The sequence below is a fragment of the Neophocaena asiaeorientalis genome, unplaced genomic scaffold (genome assembly GCF_003031525.2).
Source record: "Neophocaena asiaeorientalis asiaeorientalis breed wild unplaced genomic scaffold, Neophocaena_asiaeorientalis_V1.1 scaffold45, whole genome shotgun sequence".
NCBI classification, from domain to species: Eukaryota; Metazoa; Chordata; class Mammalia; order Artiodactyla; family Phocoenidae; genus Neophocaena; species Neophocaena asiaeorientalis.
Window position 1 is genome coordinate 11,943,839 of NW_020174642.1, and position 12,924 is coordinate 11,956,762.

Below are 12,924 nucleotides of genomic sequence, written 5' to 3' on the forward strand. Positions count from 1 at the left end.
CGTGTGTCCCTATGAATCTGGCTCATCCAGGGACCACATATCAGTGGAGTCTACAGCATTTGTCCTTTTTTGACTGGCTTACGTCACTGAGCCCCATGTCCTCAGGGTTCATCCGTGTTTTCACAGTTGTCAGAACGTCCTTCCTTTCTGAGGCTGAACAATATTCCATTGTAAGAACGGACCACATTCTATCCATTCCTCTGTCGACGGACACTTGGGTTACAAGTGTCAACGCTGATGCTATGAACATGGGTGCAAAGGTCACTCAGAAGAGGTTGAAATAGAGGAACAGTCTCAAGCCCGTGGTCGCTCCATGAAGGCCTGCAGCACCCCCTGGAGGCGGGAACTTGAGGACACTGGCCGTGAGCTCACCCACTCACCCACTCCTTCCCTGATAGCCGTTCAGGTGCCAGCAGGGTCTGCTGACACAGAGACTTTCCCCTACATTTGCAAGCTGTGGTTCTTACTGCAAACAGACCGCTGCATCCTGTCTTCAGGAAGTGCCTTCTGAGCTTGCTAAGGGTGAGTCTGTGCTCAGAGATGGCTCAGTTCCCAGGGGTCTGACAGAGGGCTTCCAGGAAGGACATCCCAGAGCCCTGTCTATCCAAGGAGGCCAACCTGGGCATCAGCCACGGTCCCCAGTCACCACTCTGATTACTGCATTACTGTCCTGTGTCCACTTTACAGATAAGGAAACCGAGGCCACAGCCTTGCAGCAAGTGGGAGTCACTTGGATGCCAAAGGTCAGGCCGGTGCATCTGCTTCCAGTGGCCTCAGGGTTGTGGCTTATTCAGGCAGTAGAGGGCCCTTCTCTCTTGGTCGATACTCACCCCTGGGCTCCTTCTCAGTGGGGCACTGAGGGCGCTAGCCTAGAGCTCCTACAGGACCCTGGATGTGAGAGGGCCCATGGGGGTCCCTGGGGACATGCAGGGGGGCTGAGGCCAGTGGGGGCCCTGGGACTCCTCACTGCTTCCTTCTTCTCTTGTTTGGAATCCTGTCTCAGGCCACTTCCAGGCATGGCCAGTCACGATTCGGTCATTAAAAAAAGTCGCGGCCGTGGCCGTGCTCGTTGAGGGGCAGCGCCTCGTGCCGCGGGCAGCAGGGCAGCCGTGTGGCCCCCGCGCGGTATCCTGCCGGTCGCAGCTGGGCTCTAAAACCGAGGCCGTGGAAAAGACGCAAACAGCGAAGTGCTGACTTACACTGTCTGCCCCACAGCTCACATCGGGAGCCGCGTCGGCTTTAATCCAGGAGGAAGCAAACGTCTGGCGTGACTTCCCGCTCTCCCTCCAGAGCAGCAGGACGGTAAGCCGCTGACAGTAACGGGAAGCATATCTTTACCCTTCAGAACCACACCGTTTGGAAATGGACAAATATCCATCGACTGATGAGGGATGAACAAGGTGCGGTAAATAAATACGGTGGAATGTTACTCAGTCATTAAAAGGAGTGAAACACTGACGTACAACGTAGGTGAGCCTTGAACACATGCCGAGTGAAAGAAGCCAGACACGACAGACCACAGCCTATGTGTTCCATTCCCAGGCAGCGTCCAGAATGGGGAAACCCAGAGGGACGGAAAGCAGACTGGTGGGTGCCTGAGGCTGGGGAGGTGGGGGGAGGGGCAAAGACAGCTAAAGGGTGGGGGTTTTTTTGAGGTGATGAAAATATTCTAAAGTCACTGTGGTGATGGTTGCACACACCTGTGAATTTAATTGAAAAACACACACACAAGCCACATCGTTTGAAAGCAGAGTCAAGGTTACAACAGGAGCCACTATCATTCAGCTGGCCCTGGAGAAAGGTCTGCAGGGAGTGGGGAGTGAGACCACGTCACACCTCCGGGAAGCGGGTGGGGCACCCGCGGCTTCCGGGAGGCACAGGCGCGCTGCCGTCTGTGGGCTGCCGGGCGGGAAGCGGGTCCCCCTGGATCCCTGCCCCACCCCCACCCCGCGCCCCGGTACCTGCAGGTGCGGATCTCCTGGAACCTGACGAACGTCTGCGCGGTGACGTTCAGCTCGTAGATGACGGAGTCGATGACGTAGGAGTCGTTTTGCACTTGCATTTCCACGTCGTAGCGGTGACTGTTCGCGACGGCAAGAAACACCCTCTCCCCGATGTGGAAAACCTCCCAGTCTGCGGCGCCAAACGTCTGGGATGGTGAGAAGGGGGCCAAGAGCGCACGTGAATGGAGACCCTCGGAATGGCCACCCACGCGCTCCAGCCCCTGCGCGCTCCAGGCGCCAGGTGGGGGCCCCCCCCGCCAGCACGGCTTTTTCCCAGCCTCACTGCACGTGAGTCAGGCGACCATCTGCACAAAGTGCTTCTTACCACCTGTGCCGCCCACTCCCCCACGCCCCAGTGTGCCCATCCAGGAGGTCCAGCTGCTACAACATCTCTGCCAGGGAGCCCTCCCTGCTCCCCCCAGTCAGGCTCTGAACTCCAAAGCAAACTCTAGGGACCTCTGGAGTTTCTCACTACACGCTGTCCCTGGCCCGAGGCTCTCCTTTGGCTCTAGGGACCACCCCATCTCTGGGTTCCTGTGCTGTCCCTCTGAAATCACTTATCACCCTGGAGGGTGAGGTGTGCGTGGGGCAACAGGGCTGGACCTTTACGTGAATAGCCGGCTGCCAAGCCTTGTCCCCAGACCTCGAGCTGCATGAGCTGATTTGCAGGTGGGACCCAGGAGGAGGAAGTTACGGCCAGCATCTCGGGGGTGCTGGGATGAGGGTGCATGGGGAAGGGGAGGACCAGAGGGGTCCAGATCCAGGCCCTGGTCTGAGCCCTGAAGAGAGAGGGTGGGGAAGAAACAAAAGGAGTGACCACCCCTGAAGGCAGCAAGCGGCAGGGGCTTAAGTGGAGCCAGGGAAGATGTGGCAGCTCCCCGCAGCAGTGAGCGGCCTGTGGCTGGTGGAACTGCATGCCAAAGCTCCTGGGGACCCCAAACCACAGCCCGAGGAGGCTGCTGGGGTCTGAGCTCCTACGTCAGCAGAAAGGGGTTGACTCTGTTCCCCATGGGCTGGCGAGGGCTGCAGAAGCGCCGATGGGACACTTGGCATGAAATTGTATTTAAATGTTTTGCCTCTTGGCTTCTGGTTTCTGATCCTGGTGGAGAGATTTACACTAGACTGAGCCTCCTGCTATAATAATCGTGAACTCTGGATGCGATGCTTAAAAAAGTACACAGTTGTTTGAAGGTGCTGGACAAGGGCCGAGGGCAGGTGGAAAGTGGAGGGGATGCGACCCCCGGATGCATGTTTATCTGACGTTTTCTCTGAGGGCACTCCCCATCCTGGGGCGCATGGGCACGGCACTCGAATGGAGGCAGCAGGCTGGTTGGACATGGGAGTCCAAGGTGAGAGTTTGGGGCTTGCAGAGTCTCTAGAAATGGAAGGGGACTACCCTACGAAGGAGGGAACCCCAGAAGGGGGAGCCCCAATGTCTCCTTAGTAACTTCTTTCAAGTCCTGTCCAGCTCCTGAGGTGCACACACAGGGGACAAGATCCCAGGGACCCAGAGACAAACAACAACTGAGAGGCTGAAGGAACTGACCAGAGAGGTAAGAACCTGGGGAAACAGGCAGGCGAACGTGACCCATAATCAAGAGAAGAAAGAGCAGGTAGAAACAGGTGGACACAGTGCAAACTTTACAGTAGCTATGATCACAATCTATAGGGAAATATGTGTGTGATGACCAATGAGATGGGCGGATTTGGAAAGCTAGGAAAACTCTAAAAGGAGCCAAATAGAAATCCTACCTGAAGAGGAAAATATCTGTATTCACAAATTTATTGCATGGGATCAAGAGCTACCAGGACCATCCAGAAGAAAGAATCAGTGAACTAGAAGAGAGACCGATAGACATTGCCTGAATTGAAGCACAGAAAGGGGGGAAAACGTTTACAATAGGGATTTCCCTGGTGGCACAGTGGTTAAGAATCCGCCTACCGATGCAGGGGACACGGGTGAGAGCCCTGGTTCGGAAAGATCCCACATGCCGCGGAGAAGCTAAGCCTGTGTGCCACAACTACTGAGCCTGTGCTCTAGAGCCCGCGAGCCACAACTACTGAGCCCGTGTGCCACAACTACTGAGCCTGCGCTCTAGAGCCCGCGAGCCACAACTACTGAGCCCGTGTGCCACAACTACTGAGCCTGCGCTCTAGAGCCCGTGAGCCACTACATGAGAAGCCACCGCAATGAGAAGCCCGTGCACCACAAGGAAGAGTAGCCCCGCTCACCGCAACTAGAGAAAGCCTGCGTGCAGCAACAAAGACCCAACGCAGCCAAAAATAAATAAATATGTTTAAAAAAAAAAGTTTACAATAAAGGTGAACAGAGCCTCCATGACTGAGGAATAATATAATGCAGTCTACCGTGCGTGTAATTGCGTCACAGAAGGAAAAGAAAAGAGAATGAGGCAGAAAAAACATTTAAATAAATGATGGCTAATATTTTTCCGAATTTGCTTAAAAACACCAAACCACAGATCCAAGAAGATCAGAGACCCCAACCAGAATAAAGACAAAAGAAACCCCACACCTTGACACATCATATTTAAATATCCGAGAATAGAAGGAGAAGATTGCAAAAGCCACCAGAGGAAGACGACACATTCGATATAGGGAAACAGTGGTACCAATGGTACCCGACATCTCATCAGAAACAGTGGAAGCTTGACGTCAACAGAAAACCATCTTTAAAGTAAACGAAAGAAAAGACGTGAACCCAGAATTCTACAACCAGTGAAAATATCCTTCAAGGTAGAATAAAGTCATTTTCAGATAAAAGTGGTAGAATGAGTTGCCAGCAGACCTGCTCTACGAGAAGTACCGAAGGAAGCTGTGAAGCTGAAGGGTGATTACACCACAAGGAGGGTCGTGTCTGTGGAAGGGATGCAGAGGGCGTTGGGAATGGTGAGCATGTGGGTGTAAAGACAACCGACAGCAAAAATGATAAATTGTGGAGCCTATAACCTAAGTAGACGTGTGAGTCTATACATGCTCACAGTAGCCGGACAGACGGGTGGGGGTAAATGAAATCATGTTGTTGTAAGGTTATTACATTATATGTAAGGTATAATATTAATTCAAAATAGATTGTACACCTGAAACTAACACAACATTGTTAATCAGCTATACTCCAATATAAAATAAAAAATTTGAATTTGAATTGTACATATTAACAGGGACTCATGGTTAATAAAAAACAGACTGCAGTAAGTTGAATACATATACCGTAATTACTGGAGCGCACAATTGCAAAACACATTGAATCAACACAAAAAAGAGGAGATAGAAGACTATGTATGTGACAGAGGGCTTGCATCCAGAATATATACGGAACTCCTACATATCAATAATGAAAGGCAGAAAATAAAATAAAATATGGGTAAAAGACTTGAATAGGCATTTCGCAAGGGGGCTCTAGCAAGCCAGCAGGTGGATGGAAACCCGCCATCTAGTCACCAGGGGATTTTGACTTAAAAACCACACTGCGGTGCGCCTTCACACCCAACAAGTAAAACTGCAAATACAGACAAAACCCGGTGTTGGCAAGAGCGCGGGGCGGCTGGAGCTCATGCTGTGCGGGGGAGCGTGTGAAATGGTAGAATCGTTTCGGAAAACTGCTTGGCAATGTCTGCAAAGTTAAACAACCGCCTACCTTATGGCCCAGAATTCCACTCAAGAGAAATGAAAACAATTTGCCCACGGAAAGCCTTGATGAGATGCCTGTAGTAGATTTATTCATGACAGTGAAAAGCTGGGAACAGCTCAGGTTGGACGGACAAGGAACCGAGCCTGGAAGCCACGCAGCGCACAGGCTCGGGACCGGGCTGCTTCCTGGGGACACCGTGCGTCCCCAGACGCAGGTGGTCGTGGCGGGGTTAGAGCCAGTCACCCGATGCCCAGCGATGCTGGAGGAACACTCGCATCCCCACGCCACGTGGGAAGCGGCTCCGTTTTTCTTTACCCGGACCGGGCAGGGCGGTCTGCCCCTCCTCGGAGGTCCCTTCCCCGCTTGTAGATGGGTCCGCGCCGCCCAGCGCGCCCTCTGGCCCAGGCGGCTCCGGTACCCGGCCAGGTCGCCCGGCTTGGTGTTTTCTCCACGCCCAGCAGAGGGCGTCGCCGCCCGGTTCGCGGAACCCCGATCCCGGGCAGAGCCGCTGCCGTAGAAACAGGCCTGGACCCGTCCTGAGGGGCCGAAACAAGGGAGCTCAAGCTAAAAGTGACACACGAGGACAAGGACAGGGGCCAGGACACCTGGCGTTGCCAACCCCTTCCGGGCCAGGAGCTGGGCTGAGGCCTTTCTGCATTGGCGTCCTCTCCTCACCGCGGCTCCGGAGGTGGCCCTATGTCCCCTGGGGTCACCCAGAAACTTCCGAGCTGGTGGGGACACTCGGGCCCGCGGGGCCGCCAGCCTCATCTGCTCTGTGGCCGCTTCATAGACGACCGACGTTAAAGACCCGCACGAGTGTGCAGTGACACGCGCGCCAGCTCTGGCAGGTCGCAGAAACCACCGGAGAGGCCGGTGGGTGCGATCGCCAGCTCCTCCCACCCCGGCGCTGATGAGACCACGTCAGTGGGAAACGCCCACAGCCGCACACACACCTGCACACACGTGCACGTGTGCAGACACACAAGACACCTGCATGCACACACCTGCATGGACACGATTTTACACACAATCCTGCATGCATACAAGTGTATACATGTACACATACCTGCAGGCACACAAGCTTTTATGTACACACCCACCTGTATACACCTGTACGCCCTTATACCTGGTGCACACACATGCATCGTGTATATACATGCACACCCTTGCAAGCACGCACGTGTACACACACTCCTGCACGTGTACACACCCACACAGGACGGGGGCCAGGGCTGGTCTGAAGAGGGGGTATCCCACAGATTGCCAGGGCTGCCTTCCAGCTCCGACTCACTCCACCCTCCGCTCACTTGCCTTGAGCCGCAGCGCGGAGGGGGAGGGGCGTGCAGATGGGGGTCGGTGAAGGGGCTGTCAGGGCCTGGGAAACGGGGAGAAAAGGGCCAGGAACCCAGGAGGAAGGACGGGGGCGTGGCCAGCGGCAGGGAGGTGGGGAGGAGCATCCAGGTGGGCGTGGCTTAGCGCGGGCGGAGCAGGTGGGGGAGATGTGCGCTCACCCTACCTCTGCTGTGCGCGCGGCTGCGTCAGGCGCCAGATACAGCAAGTACGCGGCGCCTCGTTCAATTTGAATTTCAGATAAACAGTGGTTTTTCAGTGTATGTGTATGGACACGCTTTTACTAAACAATGATTCGTTGTTTATCTGGAATTCACATTGAACTGGGTGTCCGGTATTTTTTCCGCCAGAGGCTGGCAGAGACCAGCATGGGGCCCCCGGCTCACAGTCACCGGCTAGCGATGAGCTCTCCTCGCAGGGTGGGACCAGCACCTGCGCCCTCAGCCAGAGGCTGCGCTGCCCCCGCTCGGAAGTGAATGGGGGACCGTCCCCACCCAGGGCTGCTCCGGCCTGGGCAGGGCGTGAGCGGGCCTGAGGCCCCGCGGTCAGGCCGCTCCTGGACTCTAAGCGCATTAGGGACTCACCAGGGAGAAAAGAAGCAGTTCCCACATCAAACCCTGCCTGGCGCCGGAGCAAGGAGGCCAGGCACCTGCTGGGCTGGTGGGCCCTTCCCGCCCTCCTGAGCGGAATTCCCCCGGAGCTCTGCCCTGGAGTCCCCTGGCTGCGGGCCTGACAAGCTCTGGAGCACGTCGAGGGACGATGGTGCTTCCAGGACTTGGCAGCCGGGAGCACCTGGAACCCCTGACGGCCTCCCTTGAGGGTGGGTGGGCTCCCGGTAACCAGCGGATCACTTCCTGGGGAGGAGGCCCTCAGGTTCCGGCTCTGATGGAGCAAAGACCCAAGGTCTGGGAGTGCCTGGGGAGGGAGGGGCGGGGCGCGCTGCCTGGGGAAGGCAGGCAGCCCCCCAAAGGGCCTTGGGGGGACGCTGCCATTCCCACTGTGGGCAGCTGGCTAAGGTGGGTGAGGGTCCCATCCTAGGCGGCTTCAGGGGGTGCCCCTCCCAGCTCTCCCCTGGCCCAGCAGCCCCTCCAAACCTTGCTCCTCCCCAGGCCGCCTGGTCCACTGCCCGCTCCTGCCTCACAGAGCAGACCCGAGGCACAAGAGGAAGCGCCAGGGCCCCTGCTAGCACCTGAGCCCGGCCCCTCCCGGCGCTGACTGCTGAGGGCGCTCTCACACCACCCTCCTTACAGACGTGCCTCCTTCTTTTCCTTCGTTTCTGGACATCTACATTCCCGGTGGTGACTACGTTTCTGACAAGCCCACAGCTTCACCCCATCCCCAGACACCCACTGATAGCTCTGGGCAGCGCCTCTGCCCGTCCCCTCCACCTGCCCCGACGCACGGCTTCCTGGGGTTCACTGGCCGTCTCCACTGGGGCCCCTGTCAGCCCTCAGCTGCGCGCCCCCCCCCCCACGAATCTCCCACTGCTCTCGGTTCTCTTTTCTGCCAGCGGCACCTCCATCAGCCCCGCCTCCCAGGCAATAAAGCCCACCATCTTGGTCCACCATGCCCCTCTCCCCTCCCCAGGCCCCTCCATTCTGGGTCTACACGTGATGACTGTGACCACAGGCCCCACAGCCAGACAGCTCAGGGAGCAGAAATCCCAGCGGCTGGAGGCTGGAGTTCTGTGGACAGAGCCCATTCCTTCCTGCACACACCCCGCTCGGACCTCCTTTGGTCCAAGATGGCGAGGCCAAGTGGTTGGAGCTGTGGTCTCTGCCACCTGAGGAAGGTTCCAGGATTCCTGGTGGGAGAGGTGGGGAGGTCTGGAGGGTGGGGCTGAGGAATTTGTCCAGGGTGGGCAGCCAGCCTCCCACGTACACCTGAGCCACAGACCTGGCGTGGGCATGGCCTGGGCCCTCCTGGTGAGCTGAACTCACCCCGCAGCCCTGGGACCCCGCCCAGCGCCCCTCCCAGCACCGTCTGTGTGCACAGTTTCGCAAACACCGGCGTGCGCCCCTTGCCCGGCCGTCCCTCCAGAAAGGTTTCCCTGCGATGTGGGCACCTCTCCACCCACACATGCTTTCAAAGCACCGGCCTCTCCTGCTTCAAAGCCCATGGCCGTGAGAGATGGTGCAAAGCTCCAAATCAAGTGGAAACACATGAAGACATCTCCAGGACCTAAGAGGATCAAAACACAGTATGAAAAATGCTGGCAGAACATGGAAGTGGGACCTTGTGGGTTCTGAGGACTCATCGAGTGTGAAGAAACACGGGTCATAAGAGAAGGCAGCCTTCAGGCAGGGCTCCGCAGTTGTCTGCGGGCTCGGGTGGCAGCAGTGCCCCCTCACAGCGCCCACAGTCACTCTGCCCGCTGGCCAGAGACACGCTCTCTCACAGCCACTGTGGTCCTGCTCTCGCCCGCCCTTGTGGGTGATTCTTCCAGCTGACGTCACACCCCTCAGCTGGTTCTCCTTTAGGTCCTGTAACCCGGATGGCCCCTGCCCTGGCTCAGCTGGCACCATCGCTGGCCCTTGGCCCCGGCCTCCCTTCTGTGTCTGAGGCCTACGGCAGGGCTGGGTGCAGACTGGAGCTGAATCCAGATGCTGCCTGAAATGCAGAGTTTCAGGGTCTCACATATCTGGAGCCGGCACACTGGGGGGTGTTCAAGGAGATTGGCCAGAATCTCCTTGGGATTTGGAACATACCGCACGGGGGACAACGGCAGGAACTGAAGACTATTCTGAGAGATCTGCAGTGACCGTTTCCAAATATCTAGCAGACAAGCCGGTGGCACAGGGGAGCAGACTCCTGTGGTATCCGGAGAGCACAGTCCTGCAGCCTGGCACAGAGGCCCGGCAAGCGGCCTTCTGGTCAACCACACAGGTCCCTAGCAGGGCTGTCACACCAAGCATGTGATATGAGGAGGGTTCCTGCAGCTGTTTGGGGAGTGCCTCTTGGAGATTATCGTCCTGTAGCTGCCAGCACTGTGATCCACCCTCACCTACATCTGAGCGAGAGGCCAGTTTAGGAAGGTCTTCATCATGGCACTTCATCAAGGGCCTCAACCAGGTCCCCAGCTCCCCGGGGCACAGCAGCCAGTGACAACGCCACCCACTGCCAGGCTCAACGTTAAACATCAACAGAAAACTAAGGGTCCTCCAGATGTTTTATAAAAGACCTAGAACATGAGAGTCAGGCTACAACATACACATACACTCATACTGGAAGAAACTGAGCTGGTTCTAGGAACAGAATAGAAAATTTAAAAATTATAATTATCAGACTTCCCTGGTGGCAGAGTGGTTAAGAATCCACCTGCCAATGCAGGGGACACGGGTTCGAGCCCTGGTCCAGGAAGATCCCACATACCATGGAGCAACTAAGCCGTGAGCCACAACTACTGAGCCTGCGCTCTAGAGCCCGCGAGCCACAGCTACTGAAGCCCGCGTGCCTAGAGCCCGTGCTCCACAACAAGAGAAGCCACCACAATAAGAAGTCCGTGCACCGCAATGAAGAGCAGCCCCCACTTGCTGCAACTAGAGAAAGCCTGCGTGCAGCCACGAAGACCCAATGCAGCCAAAAATAAATATAAATTAAATAAATAAACTTAAAAAGAAAATAAATTACACAAACTCTTAAAAAATAAAATTATAATTATCTTCAGAAGTATTCAAGAAGATACTGCATTTATAGAGTAAATACAGAATGCCGTTAAAGGGAAGAGTTCTTGGAGATTAAAAACACGATTCCTAGCATTACAAGAAGATGCTTATCAACAGGATTAGAAAATAAAGGTAAGGAAAGCTTCTAGGTTGTAGAAAAAGAAAAGACAGATTCAATCCAGGAGATCCGAAAGCTGGCTAACCGTTCTAGAGAGAGGGGAGCGTGAGACGATCAAGAAAAACGAAGAAAATCTCCCAGGCCTGGGGACGCACGCCTTCAGGTTGAAAGGGCACTGAGACCAATCAGACAGGAAGCACAGGAAACCACTGCGAAGAAACCTGTGGGCACTGAGGGCAGAGAAGGTCATAGGAAAGGCACCTGGGGAGGCAGGGGGCTGCCCTCAGTGTTTCCAAGGAGACCTCCCCCCTAAAACCCTGCACACGGTACATGAGGCAGGGTAAAGGATGCAGCCACCATGAGTGTCCACACTTCCCGCCACAGAAGGTGCCTCTCACTGGGATGAAGCCGGCGAGGTCACAGCTCCCCCAGCCTGTGGCTGTGCTGTCGGGGCACGTGGCCCACGTGGCTGCAGAGGGCGAGGGGTGAGCTCTCACCCTCAGCCCAGGATTGACGTCGGCTCACTCTGATCAACACCCATTGGCTGGTCCTGGTCACATAACCTGGCTGAGCTGCAGGGACGCTGGGGAGTGTCGGGGAGCACCTGGAAGGCAGGGTGTCCTTGAGGTCAACCAGGACACCGGACATCAGATTTGGACACGGTGGCTCCAGCCAAAGAGGGTGGTAAAGGAAAGTTCCAGAAAGGGGACCATTGTCAGTTCTAGAGACAGTCAGCCTGGACAGCACAGGCAGGAGGGCCCAGGAGGGGGATTATGGGAAAAGAGGGAGGGGTCTTCACGGGCGCACACCGGCCAGAGACCTTGCCGACGCGATGGGAGCACCAACACGCGGGCGGGAACTCAGGAGGCACTGAAGACGCGGTGTTCACAGGGGCTCTCGGGGACGGGGATGGCCAGCAAGAAGCCGGGGGACGTTACCATGTGCAGAGACGGGGGTTTTCTTCCCCAAAAAGGAAAGGAGAGGGAGGGAAAGACTTCAGAAAAAGCAATTAGGAGCTTGTCGAGAAACATTATGTGCAGCTCATGGGGTCCACGTATGAAGTGAGCCACGTGTGGTGGGCTTGTGGCATGAAAGGAGAGTCTGAACCGCATTCAGGGACTGTCCCCAGGGGTGGCACGCAGGTCATCCCACCACTGAAACCACTGAGAAGGGAGTGATCACAGCCGCGCCCTTGGATCTGCGCGAACGACGTTGGGACGCAGCCAGGACGATGCAAATGCCAACAGTGACTCTCGATTTTAGAATCCGTGGGGCTCGGCCTGGGGTCTGACACTGAGAGGGACAAGCTGGGCGGCTTGGAGGGAGGAGGGCGAGGGAAGGTGGGAGGAGGGTTGGGGCCCCACATCGTCACCCTAGACCACGGTGGGCGTGAAGAGGGGACGCCAATGCCGCCTGCTAGCCTGGGACCCAGCGGCTCGTGTGTGGTTCAGTCGGGCATCTGGGGCCACACCACGTAATAAAGGCTTCTCGCTGCCTCAGTCAGAGGTCCCTCCGGGCAGCCCACGACAGCTGGGACCAGCTGAGGGACACTCAAGGTCTGCAGGGAAGGTGGGCAGTGCTGCCGCCACAGCTGACCAGGTCAGAGGCCAGCTGCCTGCTGCTCCGGGGCAAGAGCCTGGCGCCCACATAACGGTGGGTCAGACCAGGAGGGCCCCCAGGGGCCAGGGGACCCGGCTGAGCAGCCGGGCTGCCGGAAACTCCGTGCCAGGGCAGCCCTCCCGCCTCATTTTAGGGCTCCCAGGCTATATTCGGGGTCCCAGGGGCTCGGCCTGAGCCTTATTCTGGGGAGGCGCCTGGGCGCAGAGGCCCGGGCTGGGGCCCTGGGCCTGGCTCGTGCGGCCCGGGTCCTGCGTCGCCCAGGCGCCAGGCAGAGGTGCGGGGCCGGCGGGGAGCACAGGGTCCTTACCAGGAAGGACTGGAAGAGCTGGAAGCTGCCGCCCAGCCGCACGTACAGGTGGGACTGCAGCTGCGTGGACGTGCCGTTGAAGGCGTTGGCCACGGCCAGGAAGGCGTAGGGCCCCACCGTGAAGAACTCCCAGTCGCAGGCGCCCGACGTGGCAACGGTCTGGTTGGCCTCGAAGAGCCGGGCCCCTGGGCTCCACTTGTAGATGACGCTGT

The 12,924-nt window shown here is 57.1% G+C and overlaps 1 protein-coding gene across 1 annotated transcript in view; it reads right to left on the minus strand.

Annotated features, from left to right (window-relative positions):
* The window catches only part of TSPEAR (thrombospondin type laminin G domain and EAR repeats), a 58,066-nt gene that overhangs the window by 3,568 nt on the left and 41,574 nt on the right, over window positions 1-12,924 (minus strand). The window contains exons 9-10 of the mRNA XM_024758285.1: window positions 12,713-12,920; window positions 1,962-2,149 (exon numbers count right to left, since the gene is read on the minus strand). Of these exons, the coding sequence (XP_024614053.1) occupies window positions 1,962-2,149; window positions 12,713-12,920 (396 nt within the window). The remainder of the gene's footprint in view (window positions 1-1,961; window positions 2,150-12,712; window positions 12,921-12,924) is intronic.